Below are 12,897 nucleotides of genomic sequence, written 5' to 3'. Positions count from 1 at the left end.
AACCAGAGGCCCAGCCAACCTCAACAGCGGCCTCAACACCTTCCTGGGGAGGAGGAAGAAGGGCCAAGGAGGGCATAGCCCCCGGTCTGATGCGGGGAGACCCACAGCCAGCCAGGGGGACAGCCCAGAGAAGGGGCATGGCTCAATGGCGGGGAGTCCGTATTCTCAAGTCCGGGCTTCCAAGATGATCTTACAGGAAGGAAGTCACCATGTGTGAAAAATCAGTCTGTTTCAATGTCCGGAGGTATAGGGTCAGGGCCGTGTAGGAAGCACTTCGGAGCCCGGAGCCTCTAGGTTTTAGCTTTCAGGCTGAGGGCCCAGGGTCAGGGGGCCTCAGTCAGTGGGGGGCAAGTTGGGGTGTGCCCAGCCTTGAGAGGGCGGCAAGGCCTCAGAGACCACTACCGCTGCAGGCACGGCGCACAGCTATGCCACAGCCTGGCCCTGAACTTGCCGTGTGACGCTGGGCAGGGGGCTTCCCTTGGTTAGACTCTGTTCCTCCTCTGATTGGCTCAGTGGGTTAAGTCTCTGCCTTCGGCTCAGGTCATAGTCTCAGGATCCTGGGATCAAGCCCCGCATCGGGCTCTCTGCTCGGCAGGGAGCCTGCTTCCCCCTCTCTCTGCCTGCCTCTCTGCCTACTTGTGATCTCTATGTCCAATAAATAAATAAAATCTTAAAAAAAAAAGTTGGGGGAAGCAGAGTGGGCTAGGGCCCTGCCCAACTCTACCCTCATACCCTTGGTCCTGCCCATCAGGGCCCTGGTGAGCAGGTTTCACAAATGCCTTTAATCCATCTACCCATGCAGTCCAGCCCTGCCGCCACGGACCAGGCTGAGCCAAAGCCTGGAACACGCACACAGCTCTTCTGCAGGAAACTTGCCTTTTGACCACTTTTCTCCTATTCCAGCCAAGGCTTTAGCAAGACCAATCTCTACTCTCCTGCTCTCTGTGGTCTGTGGAGCTCACACAGCAGAGCACTCTGGGGCTTGGTTCCCTAAAGAAGTAAAATCCACAAGCACAAGATGTGCAAACTTCCAGATTTCCAAAAACTGGAAAAATAGCTTATGTTGAAGTCCACACCCCACCTCTCCACTGTGCCACCTTGGGACAAGTCACTTGACCTCTCTGGGCTTCAATTTCCACCTTTGAGAGACAATGTCAACAATTGCCTTTCATCTTACCAATAAGTTCTACAAACTGCATGGTTCTGTATCTTGTAAAACATAAAATATTCTGATTCAGAAAGAAGTCACATTGAAAAAAATGTCCCAAATCCCCTACGGGCGGGCAGGAGCAGGCTGTCCCCAGGCAGCCTTAACCTCTTCAAGGGCACCCCCTGCTCACCTGGCCCCAGTGGGGAATGAAGAGAAGTCTTGCAGGCTTCAGACCACTGTCTTTAGAATGTCCCTTAAAACACAAGGTTCTGGGACATGGGAGATCCAAGGGCCACTCAGGGCAATGCTGATGGGCCTGAGGTAACAGGAGAAAGGGATCTGCGCACCAATTTCGAAATCTTACTCGTGGCTTGCTCACTTTATGGCCCGTCCCTGGCAGACTCTTTCTCTTAGTTTGGCTTTCTCTCGCCTCCCATGGAGCCTGGGCCACTTCCCCACAATTTAGTCCAATAAAAGCTTAGGGGAGGCAAATGTATTTTAGCATGAGCCTAAAAAGTGCCTGGCTCAGAAGGGAAATGTGGAATTGGGGCTGAAACAATTAAATGAAACCAAAAAAACCCCCAAGAATTCCATATGGCACATTTTCAATGCACGTAGAAGGGATGCTGAGCGTTAGGTGAGCCACGAGCGGCTCTCTGCTTGGTCCCAGTGAACACCAGTTCCCACCAAGCTTCCCAGGGCGACTGATTTAACTGGGTCACCCCGGCTTCCCCTGCCATGATGCGACAAGGGAGTGTGGGTCAGCACTGGGAACGCAGAGGATGAGGTTATGGAATCTGAAAAGATGCTGATAGAGAGAGGGCGGTCAAGCCCGCTACCACAAGTAGTTACTGGAAACCCAAGTGCTGAGACCGTACTATCACCCGGCTGCGGGATCATCTGGGGAAAAAACAAGGGGTGATTTCTCAACCCAAATTCCCTGAGGTCCTGACAAATGATACTCCCCAGAAAGTGCCACAATCGCAGGGTGGAAATCTGTTATGTAAGGGTGGAGGGAATGCTGTGTGCGGAGCTCTTTCCCCACACTTTAGCCACACGGGGAGACCTGTCACTTCCACCAGCGACAAAGGCCACGTATGTTCATGTGTGTTGGGTACACCTAGTGGTACCTGCTCTCTCTGGGCTCCTGGGCCGGGGTTTGTCCAGGGAGGGGAGGGAGGTCACCCGTTGGCCACACTGCAAGACCCCTACCCGGGATGCGGTGGCTATTAGACCTAGAACCACATGCCTAGGCCTGGTCCCACCTGGCCCCGCCTACTTTTCTGCCTTTACTCACCACTGCCCTCCCCAAACCAACCACCAACCGGAGCCCGCTGAGCTCCAGGCCTTCTCAGCAGGGAAGGCCTTCAGAGAGCCCTTCCCTGGCCGCACCCTATCACCTCCTCCCTCGGCTTATTCACAGTCATAGGGCCCCGCTTCACGCAAGGCACTTTGCAAAAATCTCAAGTTATTTTTCTGGTTTCCTTGTGACTGTCTCACCACTCCATGGGAGCCCCAGGAGGGTGGGCCTTTGTTGGCCTCATCGCCTCTGACCCTAGCCTGGCATTTAGTCAACTAGTTTGGATTTAGGGACGACAGATCACGTGAAGATGAGCCTCGCTCCGGTCTGGGCAGTGTGCGGTTTAAGTGTTCCCTTGGTGTCCAAGCCCAGAAAAGCAGCCTTTTGGAGACGCCCGTGAACAGACTCAGTGTGAACCTATTTGCGCCCCCAAAGTGGAAGGCAGCCAGGCATTGCCCTGGGGCGGAGAGGGGGGCAGCTGGCATCACTCAGGCCCTTGAGCTGGATTTCTGAGGTCGCTGCTACAACACACCTTTTGCTCCAAAACTGCCCTTTAAGAGTAATGGCCTTAGGACATGCTGGGTGCACAGAGCCAACATGCGGTCAGAGTGACCAGCTGCCCCGCTGGTCCCACCCAAGCAGGGGGAGGAGAGACACAGCAGTGCCCTGGTGGCCATGGTTCCCTGCACACCCTAAGCCATCTGGCTGCTGGCTCCAGGCAGGCGGTTGGCCCCTGCTGCCCTCAGTGCTGACAAGCCCTTGGACGCCTCCCTGATAACAGCCCATGCTGATCTCACTCGAGGAGTGATTTCCACTGCAGGTGTCCAGAGACACCTTCCCCTGCCGCCCTCCTCCCCGGAGCTGGACCACTTGCTTCCAGTGCCACCATGCTTGCATCCCTCTCTGGCTCAACAGCTTCCCGAGGCCTCCTTCTTCCTCCCCGCTCCACTTTGGCCCAGTGTCCCCTTTCTTCATCAGGACACACGTGCTGGAGGCGGCCAGACACTTGCCTTGGTCTCACCCCGGCAGGCCCAGCCCTCCACCTGGTATCCCCTCGTAGGGACCTGGAACTCCTTCCACTCTCAGCCCACCTAAGCCCCTCTCTCCAAGGCCCAGCTCGATGTCTCCAACTCCCATGAGGCCCCTACCGGCCCCCGTACTTCAGCTCTGTGCCCTGCAACAGAGCCACGGGGTGACGTCAAGCCAGTATGAGGGGGTCATGGGTAAGACACTCCTCTTCCCTCGGCCCTGCTTGAAGGTCACGGCCCTGTGAAGGTACTGCCTGTGGGTCACCAGTGGGAATTTGACTTTTGTCTCCAACTTTTCCTGTCACAGTCTGAGGCAAGGACAGTTACCCTAGCCAGGGCTCCAAAGGGGCAACTCTGGTCTCCAACATGGTTTCAGGGCTTCACTGCTCACAGTAAACTCCCTGCTTGCCCAACCCAACCTCGCAAACCAAGAGGGCTGAGAGACTCCTCAGACCCTACAAGTGCAACCCATTCTCCGGCCCGACAGGGAAACTGAGGCCATAAGAGGAAAACTGGCCTGCCACGGGCCCCAGGATCAGTCTGTGGCGGGGCTGCCCTTGTCCAGCAGTCTCCTGATGACCACCACGTCCTGAGCACTTAGCGCGTGCCAGGCCCCGCACCAAGCACTGAATCCCTTCTGAACTGGCATACATCGACCCTCTGGCTGTAGACACAATTATCCCCATTTTACATGGAAGGAAACGGACGCTTAGAAGACGCAACTAACTTTCCCAGGCTCGCCACTAGTCAGTACCAAGCCAAAATGAAAACCAGGCTTATTTAAGGTGAAGTCCCTATTTGTCATCGCTAGGCTATCCTGCAATCTCGTTCTCAAAACAATCTTGAGCCTGCAGTGAAGCAAGCTGGGCTCAGGGGGCCCAGGGGGAATGAGGATGCCAGCTTCTGCTCTAGGATTTATGCTCCGTGGCCCTTCCCCGTCCAGCCAGGTTCGTGAGGCAGGAACAACTGCAAAGCTGGAGACCGTCTTAGACCAGAATGGACTTTGCAATCACTGGTGAGGCTGACTCAGCAGGAACATGCACGTGCCATACTTCAGAAGAGAAGAGAGGTCGGAGGACCCAGGCTGTCTGACAGCTGGGAAAGACCTCACGGGGGCCAGTTACCACAAGCAGATGGCGGCTGGTTCACTGGAACCAAACTTAAAAGGCTGTGGCAGAGCTAAGAGTGTTAGTTGACTTATCTGCAATGCAGGCTACAATTACCTGTCTTTCTAGAAACAGCCTATCCTGTCTTTATGGGGATAGCTCTTTTCTGTGGTAGCTTGGCAGTCTGAATGAGCAATCAGTTGGTTCCTTAGTAAGCCCATAATCGAAGCAGATGGCACAGAAGCTTCCTCAGAGAAGCCTACGGAAGACATTAGCAAGTCGGAGAAGCTCCCCCAGCCTCACAGTACAGTCCGCCCCTTAAGGACCCAGCATGCTCAGGCCGATTAGAATCTAAGCTGCAGAAAGGCAGAAACCTTCTGCCTTTCTGCCTTCTGCACGCCATCAGCACGGGGCCTGGGACAAAGGAGGTATTCGAAAGGAGGTATTGTGAAGTGAACGAATGCCTAGATAAATGAACGCCATGTAAATAGGTTTCTCCCTTATAAAACGCCCATACAGAATAAGTTATAACAATGTTCATCAGGAAATATCAAAGTTACTGAAGTGATCCATCCCTCCATGTTAAAAAGATTCCAACCCACAGAACACAAAAGGCTGGAGAATGCATTACCTTGGACAGTACACAATCACCAACACGACACACAAATCTGAGAGAAAAGCTTGTTAGTTTGTCTTCTCTGTCAAGCAATACACGGCTACTTAGATGCCCCCTCCAGACACGCCCATGCACCGTGCATCACTGACGCCTTTACACTCACCAGGAAACCAAGGGATTCCTACGTACCTCGCAAAGTCAGGGTAGCATTAGATCTTAAACCTAGTGTTCAGATTCCTGACTCTTCTTTTCTCCACCCCACACGCAGCTGCTAAACACATAACCTGGTTGGCAGCTCAGCACATTTTTGGGTACCTTACCCCTTGAGATCTCCTTTCTTTCAAACCTGCTCTCCCACAGCCCCCACCAAGGAGCTTGGCTAGGCAGCCATGCTTATGCCCCATGGGGCTTCTCCCGGACACAGCTGAGGGGCCTGGGGTAGGACACCTGATCGAAGGTCTGCCGAATCACTGGCCAGCCAGGAACCAACCAGATTGAGATTCGAACTTCAGATTTTGAACTCAGAGAACTGGAAGCTATAGTGAGTGGGTGGCAGTTACCTCCACTGAAAAGCCCTGCGGTCTGGGCCTGACAGGCCAGCAGCAGGTGAATAGGTTGCTGTTTTAAGTGGAGAAGGCAAGCTGCTCTGCAGGGAAAAGTTCCTGGGGCGGGGGTGGGGGCTCTCCCTCTACTTGGTACACTCCAGAGCAAGACAGAGACAAACAAGGCTGAGCTGGCTCGGACCACTCTTTGGTTCCCGGTTCCTGTGAGGCTGGAACCAACCCAAGGTTCGGTAAGATTTTTCTGCAGCCTTTTAGGAGTCTCTTGAGCAAGTCTGAGTGGACTTCTGCCCTCTGCTCACTATTCAGTTGGGACTAAAGCATTGATTTTGAAATGAGATGTGTAAACGCCCCAAGGCTGAGTGTTCTCACCTGTACAATTTCTCACCTGGATGGACCAGTGGAGCTCAAAATTTCTTGCCAGCACAATGCTTTGTCTTAGTCCTATAACTCTGTGCCTCCAAGGAAGTATAAGAACTCCCAGTGTTTTCATGCTGGGGCCAGGAAAGAAACAAAGACTCCAAGAAGGAAAGCAGAGGCAGGAAAAGAATGAGCATCTGGTGACTCATAGCCCCATGTCCTCCCTGGGCCTCTAGTCCTAAGAAGAAGGAAGCAATCCTGGAAAGTTAGAGACAAGCTTTGCTCCACACAGAGACCAGAGTAGCTGGGATCCTGCCATCATTGTCCTGCCAGATGTCAGATCAGATTGTTGATCAGATTGTACCTGCTTAAAGCTGAAGCCAACATAGTCTTTGAGGCCTAAGAATGTCCCACAAAGCGGGCATCTCAGGTACTGCTGTCTGTGGAAAAGGGGGAGGGGTTCCCAAGCCAAGAGGTCAGTGGCTTGTCCAAACAAGCAAAGCTGTTCAATCTTTCTGCTAGATGTGCCCCTGTTCATGAATGGAGAAAAGGAGGACTTTCTGGTTCAGCCCCAGGCCCACTGCTTGGTCAAAAAGGCTTTCCACTCAGGTCGCACTTTGGGAGTCCATGACTTCTATCCACCTACATTCATAGGAACAGGCTTGTCCTCAGTGCTCAGATGCTCTCAGCTGTGGCCTGGCCCCAAGTTCAAAGGAATAATTAACAAGCCGAATTCCCACAATTTATGACCACCATGTTGGAAAGCGGGACACAGAGCCACCCTTCTACAATGGCTGTTCCACGGAGACCTGGGGTCAACTCCCCCAGCCTGCAGTGTCACCAACTCATGGTGACCCTACTGGGGATGAGTCCATTCTCGCTCTCCCCCTACGTCCTCTGTAGACGGTAGAGATCTCAGCTGTTGGACTCCAAGAAAATGACTTAACCGCTCAGCCTGTTACTTCAGCCACAAAATTTTTAAAGAGCCTTCTACCGCGTGGGGTCATTTCCTGATTCTAATAAAATGAGACATAACCCGTGGTACCAGGTGTTTACAGCTGACCGACTCTGAGTTGCCTTCTGGACACAACGCTCTTTAGACCAATGAGATCATAGAGCCCTGGCACAACCACACCTTCAAACAGCTCGGAGGCTGTGGTCCCAGCCTGCAGAGCCGGAGGCTGGTGGACCCCTCTATGGATCTTCTAGGGACTTCTGGCCTCCAGAGAAGGGGACGCAGGCAGAGTCCCCGCTCTCCCTGGGTAAGGCAAGGCCTTGGGGGGTGGGGATGGTGCCCCAAGGATTGGGAGTGGAAATGCCTTAACACGCCCACCATGTCCCAAGGTCAGAGGCCTAACAATTGGGTCTTTGTTACAGAGTTCAAAAGCCTCACTCACCACTCCTTCCAAAGCCAGCTTACAGGATGCACAGCACACCTCCCCTCCCCCACCTCAGCCGGTAGGGCTTCCATGAACTGCGAAACCACTGTCCCAGGGATCTGCAGTTTGGTCCTCCTGCTCTCTCCCCTCCACCCACTTAGTTTCTCTGGTTAAACTGGCGGTTCACCTCAGGCCCCCTGGTTTCTGCCAGCACCAGACAGTGTGGGTTTGCACAGCGGACAGAGCACTCCAGGGTCCCAGGGCAAACATCCGCTGCTGAGCAGCTCTGTCCACCAAAAGCAAAGATACAAAAGTCCTGGAGGTGGAGAGACAACCTGTTCGGGGAGGCTCTCTCTACCTGACACCCAGGGTCCCAAAGAGGCTCCCAGCCATGGCAGTTCAGAACTTCGAAGAGGGCTCGTGAGGTCATTACTCCAAATCCTCTTTCTAAGCAGCCACCAAATTATCTCCATTGTACAGAAGGGTTAACTGAGGCCCAGAGGGATTAAGGGACTTGCAGCCACCCAGCCGGTAGGTGGTGGGCAGAGTCCTGCTTCTGGGGACAGTGGCTGTCTCAGAGGGTCTGGGTGTCAGACGGCGGAGTCAGGCTGCTTGAGCCCCTCACACAGCCATGAGGGACTCCTCAGGAGCGGAGGGGTCTCTATGCTTTCTCCAGGCCCTCACTGTGTCAAGCCCCGCCCGCCCCCCCTCCCCAACTAGGCAAGGCTTCCAAGGAGTCCTAGAATCCTGGGTATGGGATAGGAAGGTAGAGGGAGAACATCCCTGGGAATCAGAGGTTCAGAGCATGTTGACTTCCTTTTGTGTGGGGTCTTCTCCACCCTGGCCAGTGGCTGGTGCCCAGAACCTTGGAGGCCAATAGCGGTGCTGTTGACACAAGGCAAGGCAGGAAGCAGGAGGGTCTCTAAGCCAGAACTCTACTTCTGAGCAGCCCTGACCTTATACAGAGAAGTGAGACCATTTCCCCTTGGAACAAGCTCCAAAACGTTTATCTCTCCGCTGGCGCCTCCAATTCCACCATCAGAGATCCCTTCCTTTGGGTCTGGAGGTGCTCAGGGTTTCCAGAGCCAGGCCCCTGTGACAACTCTAGCTTCCTGGGGGCGGGGGTAGGAGGTAGGTGGGGTGAGGGGTGGCAACAGGTAGGTAGGTAGGGCTGGTACGAGGGCAAAGGTGTGCAGGTAGGAGACCAGTGTGGGCACCTGGGGTGAAGGGCTCAGGCCTTAGGCTAGCAGTGTGGCTCTGCTGGGCGGGGACAGCCTCTGCCAACTACCCTGCCCATTACTCCAAGCACAAGGACAAAGCCTGACCTCTCTGAAAGGTCTGTGAAAACCCCAGACCCAGAGGGCCAGGAGTCCCAACCTAAGATGGCATCACAGCACTGTTCTCAGGGAGCACAGTTCCTGGGCCTCCTACAGCAGGAGCCTGAGCTCACCTCCCCCAGGAGGTCTGCTGGGATTTCCTCAGCATCTCTACCTTGACTTGCTGCCCACAGACATAGGAATTGGGGATCCAGGAATGTCCCTGTTCTGCTTTCACCCTCAGAGGACTCACGTCTCATCAGTCTGTCTGCGCCTCAGTTACTCTATCTGTAGTATGGGTACAATCATCCTCTGGTCTTCTTCCTTTCAGGGCTCACAATATTGGAAGGGAACAGAGTAGGACAGGAAAAGGAAAACAGGCCCCTCCCCTCTGGGAGTGTCCAAACACTGCCCAAAGAGGATCCTGTACAGGGGAGCTTCCCCTGTAGCTAACTGAAACCAAAACAAAACAGCCCAGGAACCAATTCAAGCTCCAGCAGCATGCGGGCAAACTGCTGCTGGACATCTCCCGCAGCTCACACTGACTGATTCAGGCCCTTCTCTCCCCACCTGCACAGATGCCAGCTGCACTTGTGGTCCTGGTGAGGACCGTGGAACCAGTAGCTCCTGGAGAACCACGGGCGGGGCCCCAGATGAGACAAAGCCTCAGCTCCCAATGATAGGGAGGCTGCCATAGGGCCTTCCGCGGCCCCCTTCTTCCCGTCCGGATCCTCCTCCCAAGTCCTAGTGGCCTTCAGCTCTGCAGGGGGCAGTCAGCTCACCAGACAGCCGCTAGCCAAACCCCACAGGCCTAGCCTTTCCTGAGACAGCCCGCGGGGGGCCCATGAACCGCGGCCCCCACACTGACGTCACGGCCGGCCTTCCCCACCAGCTAGCTGGCTTCTCTGGCCCCTGCCGGGACCCTAGTTTGGAAAATGGCACCAACGGGGGAAGCCACGCGAAGGCGCCCTTGAGCCAGGAGCTACCTTCCCTGCGGCCTCGGTGGGCATGGGGACCACCGAACAGGGGCCGGGCCGTTGTACCGGCTTCTGCCGCCCTGGCCTTGCGTGCCCACAAGCCGGTTCATTCCCCCGAGCCGGGGAGACATTCTTCCACCACCAGGCAAAGTGCTGGCCTGCGGCCCAAACCAACAGGGGAAACTTTGGCCTCCTCAGCCCTCTCCCCCACCAGATGGAAATAACGTACAGCTGCAGAGGTGGGGGAGGAGGGAGAGAACAAAACCAGCCAGACGTCCATCTGTCCGTTTGTCCCTCTGTCCACCCATCCCGGGAGTCAGGCCGCCCATCTGGGTACTCACCGCTCTCGTTCTTCTCGATGACATCCACCACCTCCCCGGCCTGGAGGCTCAGCTCCGAGTTTTCCTGCTTCTTATAGTTGGACACCACCACGTACTGTTCCAGGATCATGGGCTCGGCGTTGGTGTCGGCACCTGGCGAGGGCAGAAAGCACGCGGTGAGCCAGCGGCCGGCCATGGCCCCGCGGCCGGGGCGCCCCCTGTCCATCGGGGGAGGCTGCTCCGTCGCCAGCGCCGCTCCGAGGGGCCGCCCGTAGCCAGGGCTCGCAGCTCGCCGGGCCCCAAAGACAGGCCATATAGCAAGGCCCCACACCGGCCCGCTGCGCCGCGGGGACCGGGGGACATGGGGAGCTGGGCTGGAGTGGGGGGGGGACAGCTGGGGACAGGCGGAGGCCCCGGGAAACGGAGAGGAAGAGCCCGCCGCTGCGATGAGTCAGGCACAGCCCGGCACGAGCGAGCGGGAGGAGAGGCCTGGTGCGGACGTGGTCTCCCCAGACCCCTCGGCTGGCAGGGGCGGGACGGGAGGGCCGCCCATGAGAGCTGAGGCCGAACAGAGGAGAGAAAGAAAGGCAAGGCAGGGAGGAGGGCTTGTGCCTCTCCCCCAGCCCCTGTGAACCCAGAGGAAAAGAGAGGCAGCGGTCCTCCCCTCGGGAGGGAGAGGGAGCAAGCAGGAGAGAAGTCTCCACAGCCCGGGCCCAGGCGAGAAGTCAAGAAGGTTTGAGACCGCCAATCACTGGGGTTTACTCGCAACCCTTAAATAGAAACACATGAGACCCATCGAATGAGGAGCCAGGGGTGGAGGCAGGGGAGGGGGAGGAGGGCTGAGACTGTTTACTTGAAACCCAAGAAGAAAGTCCCAGCGCCAGCAGCCAGGCGAGCCCAACCCGCCCCCCGCCAACTTTTCCTCAAGTTCGGCTCACCACCGCGCTGCCACTGAGCCCAGGGGCCTGGTGCAGACACAGGAGGCTGAGGCCAGCTTCACTCCAGCCTGGCTGCTGCCCTCTGGCCACATGGAGACTGATTCAGTCGCCCTCTACCTTTTAGTGCTGGATTTTGTGGTCAGGCTTTGGGAAGCCTCCAGCCGCCCCTGGCAGTTGAAAGGTCAAAAGGTGGGGCTCTGCAGAAGGAGGGCAGATGGGTTAAAGGCTCCGAGAGATGGGGACAAATATCTAAGACAGGGCATGTCCTGCTAGGAGCTGAAAGGAACCATAAACCAGAGACCTATTGGTCACCTCCTACAGGAAGCCTTCCCAGACCAGCCACAGCCCAAAGGGAATTCCAAGCACACTTTATGTGTTTACCACCCTATACATATGTCAATCTCCTGGAAGGCTAGCGGATTCACACCACCTACATGGCTATAGAAATGGCTGAGAGGGTCCCTAGGCTCCCTTGATGCTTTGGCCTACATAACATTCCTTACACACCCGAGTCTAACTCAGTACATGTTTTGTGTCAGGCACGTAGCCTGTCCCGTTTTATCCTCACCACAACCCTTCTACCTTCCCATTTCACCAAAGACAATTCAGAGGCCCAGAGAAGGCAAGAGACTTGCCTCAGCACACACAGCTGCTATGAAGAGAACCAAACTCACCGAGGGTTTTACGTTCAAGCCCATCTCTCTTTCCGTTAAAGAACTGCCTCTATGATTTCTGTTTCCAGACACCCATTCTTCTAGCACAACGATCTTCTACTTGGCTCCACAGAATTGCCTGGGCGGGGGTGCTTTTAAAGAATACCGAAGCCTGGGTTCTACCCCCAGAAGTCCAGATTTAACTGGTCCGTGTTTTTTGGACACTCCCTCCTCCCCCGTGGTTCCCAGGTGCAGCCAGGGAGCAGAGGCACTGCTTAGACCAGGGCAGGGAGCAAGGGAAGGAAAGAAACCCAGTGCCCCACAGTTTTCTCCCAAGAGGTGGGGGCCCTGTAGCCCCAGCTCAGCCCTCTGGAGCCCCAGAAGGGACCGTGTCCCTACTGAGCCCTGCCACATGGATCTGCACATGCACAGCCCCAGGCAGCTCCACCAGAGCTGGGATCAGATTTCAAGCAGAAATGCAACCAACAGCTGGGCAGCGGGACCAGACCACTCTGCGGGGATGGAGCCAGGTCTGCGCCTGTTGCTGCCAGCCGGAGAGGGGCAGCGCTGGGCATGGAGCTGACAGCAACTGCCTCCCACTGTGATACAGGGGAGATACAGGGGCTCCCTATAGTTTGTGGGAAAGGCAAACTCAGGCTACAAACTCCCCGTGAGTTAGAGAGTTTCCAAATCCCAAGAGCCCAGATGATTCCAACAATTAACAGCAGACTCTCTGGTGCTCACTGATGGATCCACACGATGCCAAGCACCTGACCACATCATTCTGTTGTCTCATTGGATGCTCAAAACAACCCTACGTCGTAGGTTCTATTAGAGACCCATTTTTATACATAGGCAGAATGAGGCGTATGAGGGTAAGTTTTCCCAAGGTCACACAGCTGGTACTTAAACCCATACTCACCTGACAGGGGGTTGCTTATGTTCTGAACTTCTCCTACTATATGCCACCTGCAGAGAGCCACTGATCCCTGGCTCCCAGAGGGACCCTGCCTCACCCTATCTCCAGGCCTTGGCCTTGTTTTCATTAAACTGGAGTGTGGGTTCCTTGCTGACTGGTGCTACGTCTGTCTGTTCAGCAGGACACCGGGCCCATTAGGTAGCAGGCATTCAGCAAGTGTTCGCAAAATGAATGAATGAAATAAACAGGCAGACGGATGAACGGAGTGATTTAGT

At 55.5% G+C, this 12,897-nt stretch overlaps 1 protein-coding gene across 5 annotated transcripts in view; it reads right to left on the bottom strand.

Moving 5' to 3' along the window:
• Positions 1 to 12,897, bottom strand: part of SH3PXD2A (SH3 and PX domains 2A) — a 230,145-nt gene that overhangs the window by 46,617 nt on the left and 170,631 nt on the right. For all 5 annotated transcript variants that reach the window (XM_059173298.1, XM_059173300.1, XM_059173299.1 and 2 more), the window contains one exon: positions 10,134 to 10,265. In XM_059173298.1, coding sequence (XP_059029281.1) covers positions 10,134 to 10,265 — 132 coding nt within the window. The remainder of the gene's footprint in view (positions 1 to 10,133; positions 10,266 to 12,897) is intronic.

This window comes from Mustela lutreola, chromosome 4 (assembly GCF_030435805.1).
Source record: "Mustela lutreola isolate mMusLut2 chromosome 4, mMusLut2.pri, whole genome shotgun sequence".
Taxonomy (NCBI): domain Eukaryota; kingdom Metazoa; phylum Chordata; class Mammalia; order Carnivora; family Mustelidae; genus Mustela; species Mustela lutreola.
This window is presented reverse-complemented; position numbering and strand designations above follow the sequence as displayed.